The following is a 14702-nucleotide window of genomic DNA, read 5'->3' on the forward strand; positions in this document are numbered from 1 at the left end:
TAAACTGATCCGTAAGGCCAGTAATGTTGTGGGGATGGAGCTGGACTCCCTTAAGGTGGTGTTGGAGAGGCGGATGTTGTCCAAGATAAAGACAATGTTGGATAACACCTCCCACCCACTCCACAACATACTGGTCAGTCACAGGAGCATGTTCAGTGAAAGACTGAGGTTACCAAAGTCTACATGTCTAATTTAACTGAATTGCTGCCATGTGATTGGCAGATTAGACATTTGCATTAACAAGCAGCTGAACAGGTGCACTTACAATAGCTGGTGAGTGTATACCAGAAAGTACAGTTCTTTGATTGGAACTGTATCACAGCATTAACTATCCTTTCTCTGTGTTAAAGGCTCATCCAGCTTTGAATGGATAATGTTTGCGTGAGACGTCCCAAATATTTTTGACAATCCCAAACATGTCTTTAGCAGTATTTTATGCAAATGCGTTCTGGGAGCTATGACTGCTAATTATATCAAGACGTATCCAATTTACGCTTACGAATCAACACATTTATGTGCTATGAACCTTGATGAGCGTGACCTCCTCTGGAGGGGATATAACCAGGAGGGACCTTGATCTGTTTTATGGCAAATATTACAAAAAGAAAAGAGTTTTAAGTCTTATAGTGTAGCCAACAATGTTATGGAGGAAAGCATTCTCATTTTTTTCAGGTCCATCTAACCTGTTAAGTTTCTGTAATCGTACCAAAGGCTAACTTATACCTTAAACAGCAGTTTGGTGTTTTTGAACACAGATGTCATTACTCAGCACTGCAAGGAGAGCAAAGTGTTATTTGGGATCTGTGTCTGGGTGTGACCACACCACCTACACAATCTATTCTGGCAGCGTTTCAGGCAGTGTGGAAACTCTCCCCCCAGGCTTAATGCGGTTTTTCCTGCCATAATAGGACAAAACAATAAAATGAAACAAGATGAAATGGCAGCTTTACATGGCTCAGTGAGCAGTTAGGCGGCTGATCGAGCTCACAGATTATTTACTACCTACACACGATATAAATTATCTGGGTGTGTTTTGGCTTTAAAGCAACTTTTTCCCCTTTTTCCCCTAAAAAAAACCCCCAAAAACAAAACAAAAGAGAGAAAAAACAATTATAAACAAGGCCCTTTAATATAGTAACATGTACAGTATGAATGTGATGTGGGTGAACAAATAAGCATAAAAAAGTAATTCATTTCACATTTAAACACTGATTTCTTAGGGAATAATGCCATTTCTGTTCAAGCCTACATGCAAAGGTCCCCCCCACCCCTCAAACCCACCCATGTGTAATACAAAAAACAATAAATATGCTTATCTGGGGCAAAGACTACCTTCTTGGTATACACAGTGACAAATATTTAACACTTTTAGTGTCACTTTAAAATGACTTGTACATAGAATAGTTACATGGAGGTCGTTATAGTAGTACACATGTTAAATAACACCACACAGTTTAGCTCAAAGGGCTGAGAAGATTAATGCTCTGCTGTTAACGCCTGGTGCGCTGTAGCATCAGGAACAAGTGTAACTGGGTTACATACATTTACATGGTATGTTAGTATACTGCTGCTTTCAGCACAATGTGTGTTTCCTTTAAAAAACAAAACTGTTGCACGACAACTTAAGCACAACCCTTACTAAACCGAATAAAAATGCTCTAACTACATTCTTATATACACAAACAGCTGAGAGGCATTGTTGCCAGCGGAGGAACAGATATGCACATGCAAGCACCAACGTCTGTCTGCTAGCGACTGCCTAGTAACAATGATACAAGTCCAGAAAAAGAAAATCTTTCCAGACATACAGTAGCAGCGTGAAAAAAACAAAACAAAAAGAATAAAATAAAAATGGAATGCTAAACTGAGGTCCACGGGGAGACGTTATTTAGCGAGAAGAGAGAATAGGAGAGTGTTTGAGCTCCTGATGTGGTGCACAAAGATGCCAGCTAATTGCCTTCAACTAGTCCTGTATGATTTGATAAACAAATAAATGCACTGAGTGATTTCTTCAAAACAGGATGTCTTCGACACAGATAATTTCCGTTTGATAACATAACAATTGTGGACCGATGAGGGCTCTGCACAGTGACGGGAAGAGATAAGAGAGGAGAACTGGCTGAGAGAGAGAGAGGGGTGATGGCTGACTGAAATTTGGCTCACGACACACACACACACACACACACACACACACACAGCTGAAATTACACTTTAGCTTTTGGTCTGTTAGTGTTTTATATGGCATTGCTACAGCCTTTCATTATAAAAATGAAACAGCAGGGACAGCAGTGGTGTAATAAAAACAAGCATACTGTTGTCGTTTTTTAAAGCAGCATATTTTAGATTAAAATGTTACCGTTTCCACCTATAGAGGGCAATAAAGTATCTACCCGGGGTTTTACTGAAGTTGTCAGTGAAAGAAATCAGATGCTTCATTCACTCACATTCAAACTCTGATGAGCTTTTTTGCCCAGGGATGCTTTGGCGTGCACACTGGAGCAGCCGGACATTAAACCATCAACTTTCTGATTAGTGGATGGCCCGCTCAACCTCCTGGTGACTGTATCTCAGAAGGCATATTACTAACAATGTTACCAAGAACATGAGCCCTAGCACCTTCATAAAAGAAATCAGGATAAAAGTTGGTCGACTGGGCCGATTGTGATCCGTGACCACTGAAACAGCTTGTGCATATAAATCTGGCTTTAAATAAAGCATGAGCATCAAAGATGAAAGGAGCAGAGGTGGGAAGATATTAATATACCATGAAAGGAGACCATCTTGGACTACCTTGGCTATAAAGCCATCATAGTTTACGCAATTTGAAAGTTGAGTGTTAAGGCCTTTATACATTAAACATGTAAAATTCACACAAATATTTTGTGCAGCCTCGCTTGTTCTTAATGCAGCCGTTCATACCAACCAGGTATGATTTTTTTCAAATTTTTCGCATGTGCATAAACAGAGCTGACCAATCAGATTACTGCGTTTTCCAACAAGTGTGCTCAAAGCGCACACCGGTGCTGAACATACAATTATATGGAAACAAGAAAATAATATTATTTTACCTCAGACACACAACTAGACGCTGCTCCGGGTCAATCTGCTCACTGAAATGATTTCTCTGCCTCCTCAGGTGTTAAATGTTCTTAAATGTACGAAAGCTGCCGTGATACAGCTTCAACTCCTGGATTAAACCAGCTTGTGAGAACTGGAGAAAATCAGAATCATTGTTTCTTCTTCTTGATGTCGATTTGACGTTACATGACAAATTCGCATCCAAAATAAATTCGGATTTTTGTGACATTTTTCCACAATGTGCTTGGTGTGTAAAGGCCTTTATCTGGTACTTCAGCTGCGGGAAATTCGCCCACATTAGACATTGGTCAGTTTCATTGATGTGATTATAAATGCCCAAACCTGATCAATTTATTATGATTTTAAAAAAACAAAATAAAAACCTACAAACTAAATATGCTGTTACCAAATCCTTTTTCTGTAACAGTAAGGATGCCTTCATTATTGTGAGTGTTTTATAAATTCATGCCCAGCTCCGAAGTTTTTTTTAAATATTCTTCCTTTTTTTTTTTTTCTTTTTTTTTTTTTACATTTTTTGGCTTGTGCCCACATCTGCAATAAATTTCCCAAATTATTGCCAGAAAGTTTGCAATCCAGCAACTTCCCGGAATCTGTACACTACCTGCACTGCTCCATAAACATCTGTATGAAAGAACAGCTGCTGCTGAAGAATGTACCGTGGTAATTTAAAACTAAGCTTCACATCTAAAAGTGTAACACTTTAATATCTTGGACAAACTAAGCTCCAAGGCTCTGGTTATATGTAGCCTGGTTCATCACCCTAACACTGCGGAGTGAAGGTGACCTCGTGGTCCATCAAACTACACAAACACATCAGTCTGTGCTTTTTTTAAAAACACCAACAGCGAGGCACCTCTTTAACCTCCACCTAGACACAGTCTACAACTGAGCTGTCATCCTCCTCAGCTCCCCACTCCCCAAACCTCATCTGCGGAGACGGAGCTGCTGGATGGAGGTTATTAATGTCGTCCATGGCGTCTGGGTCGGCGTCTTCATTGGTGCCGATTCCCATGTGACCGCCTTCCTCGCGGTGCGTGCGGATGTGTTTCCGCAGAGCCGCAGGCTCTTTGAAAGTGCGGTTGCAGAAAGGGCAGCAGCACGGCCTCTCTCCGGTGTGGATCAGCTGGTGGTGTTTCAGGTGCTGCAGGCGACTGAGCCGCTTCCCGCAGATGGCACACACGTAGGGCTTCTCCCCCGTGTGGGTGCGCCGATGTTTACGCAGACCATCCAGGTGGCGGAAGCAATTTCCGCACTCTGAGCAAGAGTACGGCTTCTCCCCCGTGTGTATGCGCAGGTGGGTTTTAAGCGCCCCTGACTCGCGGAACCGACGGCCGCAGACTCCACACGGGTATGGCTTCTCGCCTGTGTGGATGCGGATGTGCTTCTTCAAGCTGGAGATCAGACGGAAGGTCTTTCCGCACTCCAAGCAGTGGTGAGGCCGATCTCCAGGGGGCTCGACCACTGCCGTGTCAGGAGCTGATGGTCCTGCAGAGTCATCAGCTCCGCCCGATGAAGCGCTGTCACCTCTTCCTGCTCCAGGAGTCCTAGCTAACTGTTTCTGTCCATTAAGTCCGCCCAAGACACTACTGCATTCACGCATGGGTCTTTGGTGACGCAGTGGGTGAGGGAAAGATCGCTGGGAACCTGCCTCTCCTCCAACTTGACCGTAGCCAAGATCTCCCACGTTATGTGACGACCGTTCTCCGTCCCCCGTCGCTATGCTGTCCTTCCTGTTGGGTTGAGTGGAGCCTGAAGCTGGTCCCTGCTCCTCTTTAATCTCAAATCTGGACGCTCCACCAGGTCCCTGAGACTGCCTCTCGTCTATAGACAAAAATAAAACATGTACATCATTACCATGTTTGAACACAGTCATCAATCTTTGCAAAAGCTCCACACTCACCTGGTCGGCCAGAATCGGAGCACATATGAGATGCATTGGATGTGAAGGAGTCCAGAGCGTGGTTGGTCACAGAGCCATCTGGCTGGATTGAAAGCTGGCACATTTTGTACTCATCTCTTGGTTCAAACCCATGAAGTGACTCATCCACAGAGCCACCAAGACCCAAGTCGACACCCGCTCCATTGACGTTTCTGGGGTTCTGGTGGTCCCTGTCCAAAGTCATGGAAGCCATGGAAGACAGCGACGGGGCAAACACTGACTGACTGATTGACTGAGGGCCCGTGTAGGACACCTGAAGCTGATCTATGAGCTTCTGAGCACTGCACAGGCACTCCTGCAGGGTCTTCAGCTCCCTCTCAGACACTTCCAGGCGCACTTTGAGCCTTTCGTTCTCCTGCTCCTTATGCAGCAACTCCTGCTGAGTCTCATTGAGCACTAGCACCACTTCCCCGAGCAGAGTGTCCACTGCTGCGGACATGGCGGTTTGGATGGTCGGGGCGAGACGCGATTTGAGCGACGTTACAGTCACACTGCCCTGCGAGCCTCCGTATCCACCCTTGTCGGCTTTGCGATCGTAACAGGATTCAATCCTGTCGGGGATGCTAACAGCGCTTTGTTTGCGGTTCCCACTGTGGAGCGAGCTGCTGCCGCTGTTTGACGGAGAGGAGGAATCCATGCTTCCAGCATAGCCCGTCCTCCTGGAAGTCATTATTATTATAATGCAGTTAGCTAGCTGGTATTCAGTCAGCTAACGTTTACACGCCGTGCTCCTGAAAACAGCTCACAAATATGAGCACCAAGAGAGGGGAAACTCTGCGGGTTTTGTTGCTTTACTGTGTGAGAGCAATCACTGTCAATGACTACATGCGCCTCATTAGCTGTTTAACTGGCGCTGCCGACAAAAACAATGTAGGTAACTCTCCGCTGGGCCTGGCTCTGGCCCGCTCTCTGCAGGAGTAACAAGGCCAGACGGCAGAGGACCACTGCTAACGCTGCGGCCCCGATGGAGAGGTGTGCTGCCGCTCTTTAGCTGTCCTAATAAAGTCTACGAGTTATTGTTCAAAACACGTCCACTCTGCACAGCGACTCACCCATCTCCTGCCTCCGTCTGCAGCGACTGTAAGCGCAGGCCCGTCGCGTGTTTGTGACGTCAGAATATGGGGGCTCGTTTTACCCAGGGTAGGGACTCGCAGGAGGTTCTGCGCACCTAGTGACTTATCTTGCTTTAATCTCACAAAACATTCGAGTTTAGACACGTCCCAGTTCGTACATTTTTTTCTTTCGTTTTCTACTTCTACCCTGAACTACAGCTACAAAAATGAATATCAGATTCATGTTTTGGGGAGTACTTTTTAAAATATGTTCTTCAGTGAAATAGAAAAAATCCCTGTAAGTTCTTCTAATTTTTTAAACACCCAACTGGCCACAGTTTTGTCAGCACTTTTGGCAAAGTTTTATGGGCAGAACTTTGTTCTACCAGAAACTGGATTTGAAGAATTCAAGTTACAATTTAGATTCAATCCGAGGAATTCAAATTCGAATTTAACTTATTCAAATTCAGTTTCTGATGGCACAATGTTCTGCCCATACTTTTAACCGTTCTTTTTCCAGGTTGGTTAAGAATGTACAGCATCTGTAATGACTGTAAAAAAAACACGTATTGGTGGCACAAGTTTCATTTTATTTTGGATTCTAAGCCACACAGCCTCAAAAGTATACATACAGAATATACACACACACACACACACTCACTAATATTTGGTTAAATATCTCTTAGCAAGTTGCACCTCAACCATTTCAGTAACCATGAAGAAGCTTCTGGGATAATTCTGGCTGTATGTTTGAAGAATCTTATTGTTAAAATAGGTAGAGTTCACTTAAATTGGTTTGGTTTCCTAGTATGGTCCAGACTATTAAGCCTAGCTTTTAATCCTGACTTTGGGAAGGCCATCCAAGAAGTTCAATGTTAGCTTCTTTATCCATTCAAAACCTCTCTTAATGTGTGTTTGGGGTCATTGTCCTGCTGATTTAAAGTGAAGTTAAATAATGTGGAGGTAGTAGTAGTCCTACACATTGTGCTCACATTTAGGCATCCAATACCTAACCTGTCATTGTGGCCAAATGTCTTTGTGCCTTCTGTCCATAAAAGTTTTCACCAGAAGGCATTTGGATTGTCCAGTTAGGTAGCTGCCTGGGACTTTCCGGAACATCTGAACATATTTCCTTTCAACTGAGGGTGACAGTTTGAGTCTTCTTGTTTGGGGCGATCGTGGCTCAAGAGTTGGGATTTCGCCTTGTATTCCGAAGGTTGCCAGTTTGAGCCCCGGCTTGGACAGTCTCGGTCGTTGTGTCCTTGGGCAAGACACTTCACCCGTTGCCTACTAGTGGTGGTCACGAGGGCCCAGTGGCGCCAGTGTCCGGCAGCCTCTGTCAGTGCGCCCCAGGGCAGCTGTGGCTACAGTGTAGCTTGCCATCACCTGTGTGTGGATGACTGGATGTGTAAAGCGCTTTGGGGTCCTTAGGGACCAGTAAAGCGCTATACAAATACAGCCCATTTACCATTTAATGAAACTTTTAGTCTGCCTGGTGGTTTCTGGAGCAACTAGAGCGAAAAGTGTTTGTTAAAGTGTAATGGACAAGTGTATCCTGATTTACAGCCTTAATCCCATGTTTCAGGGTGAAATTGGCTCCACAATTCCTGGCAGTACAGCAGCCATTTGATGAGGAGAAAAAATAATAGATACAAGTAGCGCTCACAGTCTGAAGTACGCCCAGGTCACCGACCTCTTGGTCAGGCTGACCCTGTGGAGAAAACATCTGCAGTCTGCTCCAGGCGAAGCTTCACAGAACCACTAAAGGTCCACTAAATCTGAGGAAACTGGCCAAAAGCACCATGAACTTTATGTTTTGCAGATGTCAGTGCAATCCATCATGCACACTAATTAATGTCAAATCCACCCATTGCAGTTACGGCCCACACAGAACAAATCTGCTGTAATCAAGATTTTTTGTGTGTTCCCTCTAAAAAAATTTTTTTAGAGACACAGGCTGATGAATGAGCCAGATAAGAACCTGGACGTTGCTTTACAATCGGACCGGCTCCTCTCAGACACGAACACCCTCAGGACTTCAGCATATGTTCCTTTTTATATTAATACTGGTTGTTCACAAAGATTGTGTGAACTATCGGGACAATTTCCACTTACTGTTTTCTTTTCCTGTAGGCCGTGGAAAAAACTGTAAATGGTTTACGTGACCACATGTGGAAAGAAGGCAAGCACCATTATTAACCATACCAAGATCTCCTGTGGAGATCTGTTCCAGATATAACAGGACCTTGGAGTATTTGTTTGTGCTGCTTTAGTTTCATATATAAGAATAATCAATTCCTTATAGAGTCATTTCTGATGAGGAAAGCAGACCTATCCCCAGCCGCGGGCAGTGTTTTTTAAAAGGAAAAACTGATGTGATCTGTGGCAAATAAAAAAAGGGTAGACCATTTCAGGATTATGCAACAACCCATTTAACAGTTACCATCTGCTGGGATTTGTGTCACTTCGGGGAAACGTTTCTTACTCAGGGACTTTACATTTGTCATATTGCCTGTCACACCCTCTCTGCTTTCATTAAATTCTAAAGACAGTTAAATGTTTTATTGACTTATTGTGAATAAAATCCCCCTTACTTTGTTATAGAGGATATAACTTAACAGTATAATACTATCAGCTCTTTAGCTGCCATCACACTGAGTCACATGATGTGATGCCGTCACATGATTCAGTATTTGTATTACACAGAAATAAAAAGTCAGCGTCAAGACTGTGCAACCACCCTGAAGATGAATGTTGTCTGGGTGTGATGAACCCCGTCCAAGCCAGAGAGGTCAGTTTTTTGTTTAACACTGATTTGACCCACTCAAACACCGGAAGCCAGACTGCACAGTCACAGCAATGAAAATGCAAACCATGACTTAGACTATACCCATTTATTAATTACTTGAACGTAAACATTTACACACTAACGAGCTTCTGGGCCCAACAAAGTAAAACAAAAAACAAACCCCAAAACATAAAGTTAACGTACTTTATTATACAATAAGTGAACAGTTTCCTGTATTTTCATAGAAATTTGTTACAGTGTGTGAAATGAAGTATGGAGGAAAACTGACGCAGGCTTCGCAGTATTGAACTCGGATATAATAACAACACACGCTGCACAATATAAACAGAGCATTACTCAGAAGCATCCTGGATGCAGATATATATATATACACGTGCCCCCTTCACACCCACACGCTCTCCTATATATCCAAAAACATGTTCACACATCCACAGATAGAAGCGAGAAGCGACAAACACTTATACCGCACCTGATAATGATATAGGAAATAAAACTTTTAATTCATCCATCTGGTGTCTGCTGAATAACGGCAGGAACGATGTATTTGGGTATTTGAGCGGGATTGTGACTCATTCAGCGCATCAGTTTTCAACAGACTTTATCTGAGCTGTAGGTATCCCTCAGGTACAGGACGGTGTGCTTTGTGTTTTTCTGTGACTTTAGCTCAAAAGCAGGGCAGAGATATGAGAGAACAGTTGGGTTTAAAGCCACGTGAAGTTTTTAACAGGTAACAAAAAATAATCTCATACAACTGGCTTTTGACATCCACCACGTTTTCTACTCAATTTATTTTATGCTTTCATTTTTTTCTTCAAGGAGAAATAAGTACATACGTTACAAATGATTCCCAGCACAGGTCCGGTCTGTTTCCTTATTAGTAATTCGGTGAACAGCTGCTAAACAGTTTCCTCTATTTGACTCTGGAGCTGTTTCAATGGAAGTCACAGTCTACGTGTAGCCACTACGTGTATGCCAATGATGAAAAACATTTAGATGAATCAAAGCTAGAGCTTTCCAGTCCTCTGTAAATCCCTTCTCCCCTAAAAGGGAAACGAGCCTTCATTAACAAATGAGACATGCTCTGAATAATGTGCTTGTTGTGAAAGAATGAGACAAAAACAAAAATGTGGTCACCAAATTAACCAGTGGTGATGTAACTAATAGCAGACTATAGTATTTCGCCACTAAATGGCGTGCACAGCTGCTCACTCACAGACACATCACTAAACAATTTGGCAAAGAGGGAGGTGGAGCTGGTGCAGAAGCCAAAGCATAAGGAATAAGGGAGGACAGAAAGAAGGAGGCGATTGTTGGGCAGAAGGAAAACATATAAAGAGGGAGAGACCACACCGGAGAGAGCAACTGGAAGAGAGGCGAGGAGAAAGAAGCTCATCGGTGTTCTGATAGCGTTTTCAAACTTCTCCGAGAAACAGGTAAATGGATATCTTTTTATTACACAGTTTCAGTGAGTAGCGTTAAGCTGCAAGTTGCCAAAACAGCTTGCATAAAGTAGATTAGTATTCAATGGGGGCTCCTACTCCGTTCACCGCACTGAGATTTTTGAATGGCCCCATTGTTAGGTTGCTATGCAAGTTCACCACACAGCATATTTCAGGTACGCTCGTGTGGATTCTCAAGAAGCAGCAGCTTTCCTGTAACTAGATACAGCTGACAAGCCTGCGCTGATTCCTGGCGTGCAGGCATTTGAACCCTCTTGTGCAATAGGCCAGTGGAATGCTAAAGTGGAGTGTGGAACCTCCAAGTCTTAACAAATGAGGACTATTACTTGCAGTTTGATATACAACACTAGACATCATTTATAAGCACTTTGCAGAGCACTCAATTTCAGCTACTTAGGTGTCGGCATTTTGTCATTTTGCCTATTTGAAAGCTATGTGGGCTGGGAAAAAGTTTTGATTTTGACCGATTTATTTTCCCACTGAAAATAGCGCTTTATTCAAGTCAGTCGATTCATTCGAAACGGTCCTTTGCCTCTGCAGGTAGATCATCTCCAAAAGACACAGAATCAGGGGGAAATATGTTCTCATTCTGGCTCTTTCATACAAGAGACAAAGCAACTGACTTACTAAATGTACACACAGTTAGAAGCCCGAGGGGCTTAAAAACAGATTCTAAAATATTCTGATGGAATTCTACTTTTTTATGTTTTCCAGTACAACGGCTGCCATGAGGGACCTTACTTTCCCACTCGGGATCATATGCCTGCTTTTCATCAGAGGTTACTGCCCCCTGCCTATGAGCTCAGAAGGGATGCATCCCATGGGAATTCACGGCCCATACGCACACTCAGACAAGGATTCTCTTGTTGACGATGAGGATTACAGTCGATATGACGATACAACCACTAGATCATCCAAGACGTTGATTCCAAGTAGAGGGACCCTTAAGCAGTGTGACTATGATCCCTGTCTTGAAGGCCAGATCTCCTGTTTTGAGCTTGCAGCCTCCTCTAACTGCTTGTGTCCGGGGTTCACTTTAAATAATGTGCCCCCAGAAGCGCCCAAACTAAGCTCAGTATCCTGGAACGGGTCCGAAGTTGTACTTCAGTGGTGCACACCTTATTCATTCGTCACAGCCTATGTTGTGACTGTCGGAGGGCAGGAGAGGCAGAAGTTTGAGGAGGACCGGAGAAGCGGAGGAGTGGGCGAAGTTGGCAACATAGCAGAAGTTTGCGTGGTGGCCGTGAATGATGCCGGAGCCAGCGAAGGATCTTGTATGATGTACCATCCCAGAGATAACAGCCTGCCTTTGACAGCAGGGCTCATCGGGGGAGCCCTGGGCTTCCTGCTGCTCCTCTTGCTGGCCGTCCTGCTGTGGAGGCACAAGAGGCAAAGGAAACAGGAGGCCACCATCTCCATGCACAACACAGCTGAGACGAGGTGAACAGGAAGCACCGCAAGACTGGACACTCGTCGAGAGAAGTCTGTGCTCTGAGACTCTTCTGCATTATTGCAGTTAGCTATGAAAACACGATAACATCTGAGGTTTCCTGCACCACGAGGCTTTCTCAAAACAAGAGGAAGCAGCGATGTATTCATTTCACATGAATACATCCAACTGGTTATGCTCATCGCCTGATGCCTCCATCCTGAAAACCCCTCGGTGCGAGAAAGTCCCACATCCACAACAAATGCATAAAATTACTCGCAGAATTCATTACTTGCAAATTATATATTTTTTTCCCAGAAATGAAACCCTGAAGACAAACATCAAGGAAAACATCCCAGCATGTGGTCCCTGCTTTCAACTTGCTTAGCTGAGCAGCACAGTGTGTAACTGCTAATAGTGGGGTAAAAATATTTGAAGCTTACATGATAAAAGTTTTAAAAGCGCCACTATGGTGCTCCACGACTTTATTACTTGACAGAAGTGTATCTTTCCTAATCTTCTGTGCAAATTAGAGGTTTCTTGGAGTAGTGTTTACAAAATAGTGACGTGTATTAAAGTGTTAATAGCATAAAGCACAAGTAAAATGACAACAAGCACAAATTCTGTTTGAAAGAGTACAGCAGAAGGCATAAGAGATGGTAGCAAAGGTTCAAATGGCACTATAATTTTTTATATAATATAATTAGGGTTTGTTTGCTGTTGAGCTCTGTGATGGGATGGCGATCTCTCTGGGCTGTACCGCCTCCTCTGCTCTATGAGGGCTGAGGAAGGCTCCCCCAGGAAAGGAAAAAGATGCTGTCACTTACTGTTGTAGACATCAGCCTACCTTTCTGACATGTCTCCCCAATGTGATGTTGTGTAAAGTTGGTCAGAAGGTTCCTTTGTGAGTGCGCATGCGCCATTAGCGTGCTGCCTGCTGTAACCCCTAATTTCCCTCGGGATGAATAAAGTATTCTGATTCTGATTCTGATCAAAGCAAGCTGTAATGAAATCTTTTCATTGAAACTCTCTGTGAGAGCTCCTCGTGTAATGGAAGTAATTAAAGCGTGAATGGATCGATTGTTGGAAACTGACTTAAACTGTATTTATTACAATTGTGTTCTTTTTTTGCCTCTGGACGTTAAATGTGTTTGATTGACCACTTTTGCTCGAGCCTGACTATTAAAATTAAGTAAAACGTCGCCTTAGTCACCACCGCTGTGTCGAAACGTGTCATTTTGTATCATCTTTTACTTGGTAGGATGGGTGTGCTTTTCCATCTGTCTTATTGACGGAAGTTATGTCAGCGCCCTGGACGAGCACCAGTGTTCGATGATGTTTTTTCCAGCTGTCACACAATCCCTTTTTTAGAGGGATATGGATTTTGCGAGGGCTGTCTCATCCCATCTGAGACTTCCCGTCACGCCGCATCGGGCTGATGAGAAGCTTGAGGCTTTTTTTTTCTCTCTGCCATGATGAGAAGAAAGTCCAAAATTTTAATCCCCCCCCTCAGTTTATCTCATGTTCAGGCCTCCATCTGCGTTTCTAGCAGCAATGTTATAATTCCCTTTTGCTCCGGCTGCTGCCATGGAGTTGTTCCACAGCCCTTGGCGTGGCGTCTTTCTTATTCCAACTTGACTGCACAACTTACACCACAGAGCGCAGCATCGAAGTCATCTAACATCTGTAATTTGGAAACACAACAGACTGCTCGTTTGAGTGGCTCAAATGGCCTCAAGATGTTTGCTTTTATGACACACATTGCTGTCACTGTCAGACTGGGAGGGAAATATCTGCATGAATGGGCCGCTTTGAGATGAAACCCAAAAAAACACGAGCTGGCAGCAGCCTGTTTAAAATAGAAAGAGACGTTCTGTGCTCAAAGCAAATGCAGAACACAAGAAACTTTGAAACCAGTAACAGACAGTTCACACCGTTTCTGCGATGGCTGCAGAACAGAAGAAGAACATGAAAAATACATTAGTATCTTATTTCAACATGCACACGGCTCGATTTATTTCAAAGTACACTACTTTTTCAAACCCTGAAAATGTTTTTGAATTTTTGATGAAATCAAAATTTAGCCCGTGAACGAGTGCCGAATCCAGTAAAGTTCTAAGAAGAAGAAAATGAAATAAGGTTGTGTACAGCCCCCCGTGGTCAAGTATAAACGCTTCTGAGTCCTTTGATGTTTAAAATGAAAAGGCTACAGATCTATAATGCCAATAAAAGACATAAAGTCACACTTTATGTCTTTTCCTCTTCAAGAGACTTCCAAGATCTTGTATGGAAGTATAAAACATCCGTATTAAAGGCGAGTAAAGTTTCAACAACTAATAAAAAAATGATATTTGAATTAGATTTGCAAAATTCTAAATCTAAACAATCAGAATGAATTTACATGGTTTGAAGTCTTCACTTTGAAAATTCGAGGGTTTTTTCCAAGCAAATTCATTTTTATACTTAATTTTAATTTATTTTAATACTGAGCATCTGATCTGCTGAATCTGTGAACTATTAGAAGAAGAAAAAACCCAAAACACAATAAAATAAAGTCAAGATTTTGCTTTTATACCTGCGTTTACACCTGCAGCTGATCCAAAACAAGTCAGAGCTATTTTCTGTAAGAAGTATTCTTTAGCTGTGGTGTTACAATCAGGCATTTACATGAAATTTGTTTTTTCAATAAACGTTTATGATCTCCAGCTCTGAGGAAATGACTTAATAACTAACTACATAAAGGCTCAATTGGGACCTAGATGATGCACAGACTGTTCTGTTCTCTGCTAATCATTTGCTAATGTGAATATTTTGAGGCTCCTGATATATGACTCTCCCGCGTTTTGCAGAGCGCATTTTGAAGCTCTGTACAGCACGTCCCAGGGAGACGCAGCGCCTCTCCAAACAGATTTTG

At 43.1% G+C, this 14702-nt stretch overlaps 2 protein-coding genes across 2 annotated transcripts; one reads left to right on the forward strand and one right to left on the reverse strand.

The window, feature by feature from the left end:
* Positions 1–487: 487 nt before the first annotated feature.
* On the reverse strand, positions 488–6127 carry LOC146565590 (uncharacterized). Its single transcript, XM_085288842.1, has 2 exons — positions 5000–6127; positions 488–4920 (listed from the first exon to the last, which is right to left on the reverse strand). Exons 1-2 carry the CDS (start codon positions 5706–5708, stop codon positions 3968–3970), a joined length of 1662 nt encoding a protein of 553 aa, XP_085144968.1. The 5' UTR covers positions 5709–6127; the 3' UTR covers positions 488–3967.
* A 4041-nt stretch (positions 6128–10168) lies between these two features.
* On the forward strand, positions 10169–13003 carry LOC146565591 (LRRN4 C-terminal-like protein). Its single transcript, XM_085288843.1, has 2 exons — positions 10169–10332; positions 11074–13003. Exon 2 carries the CDS (start codon positions 11087–11089, stop codon positions 11801–11803), a length of 717 nt encoding a protein of 238 aa, XP_085144969.1. The 5' UTR covers positions 10169–10332; positions 11074–11086; the 3' UTR covers positions 11804–13003.
* Positions 13004–14702: the final 1699 nt, after the last annotated feature.

The sequence above is a fragment of the Mchenga conophoros genome, linkage group LG10 (genome assembly GCF_057382185.1).
Source record: "Mchenga conophoros isolate Kocher_MC1m ecotype Shallow Benthic linkage group LG10, M_conophoros_male_GT1.1, whole genome shotgun sequence".
NCBI classification, from domain to species: Eukaryota; Metazoa; Chordata; class Actinopteri; order Cichliformes; family Cichlidae; genus Mchenga; species Mchenga conophoros.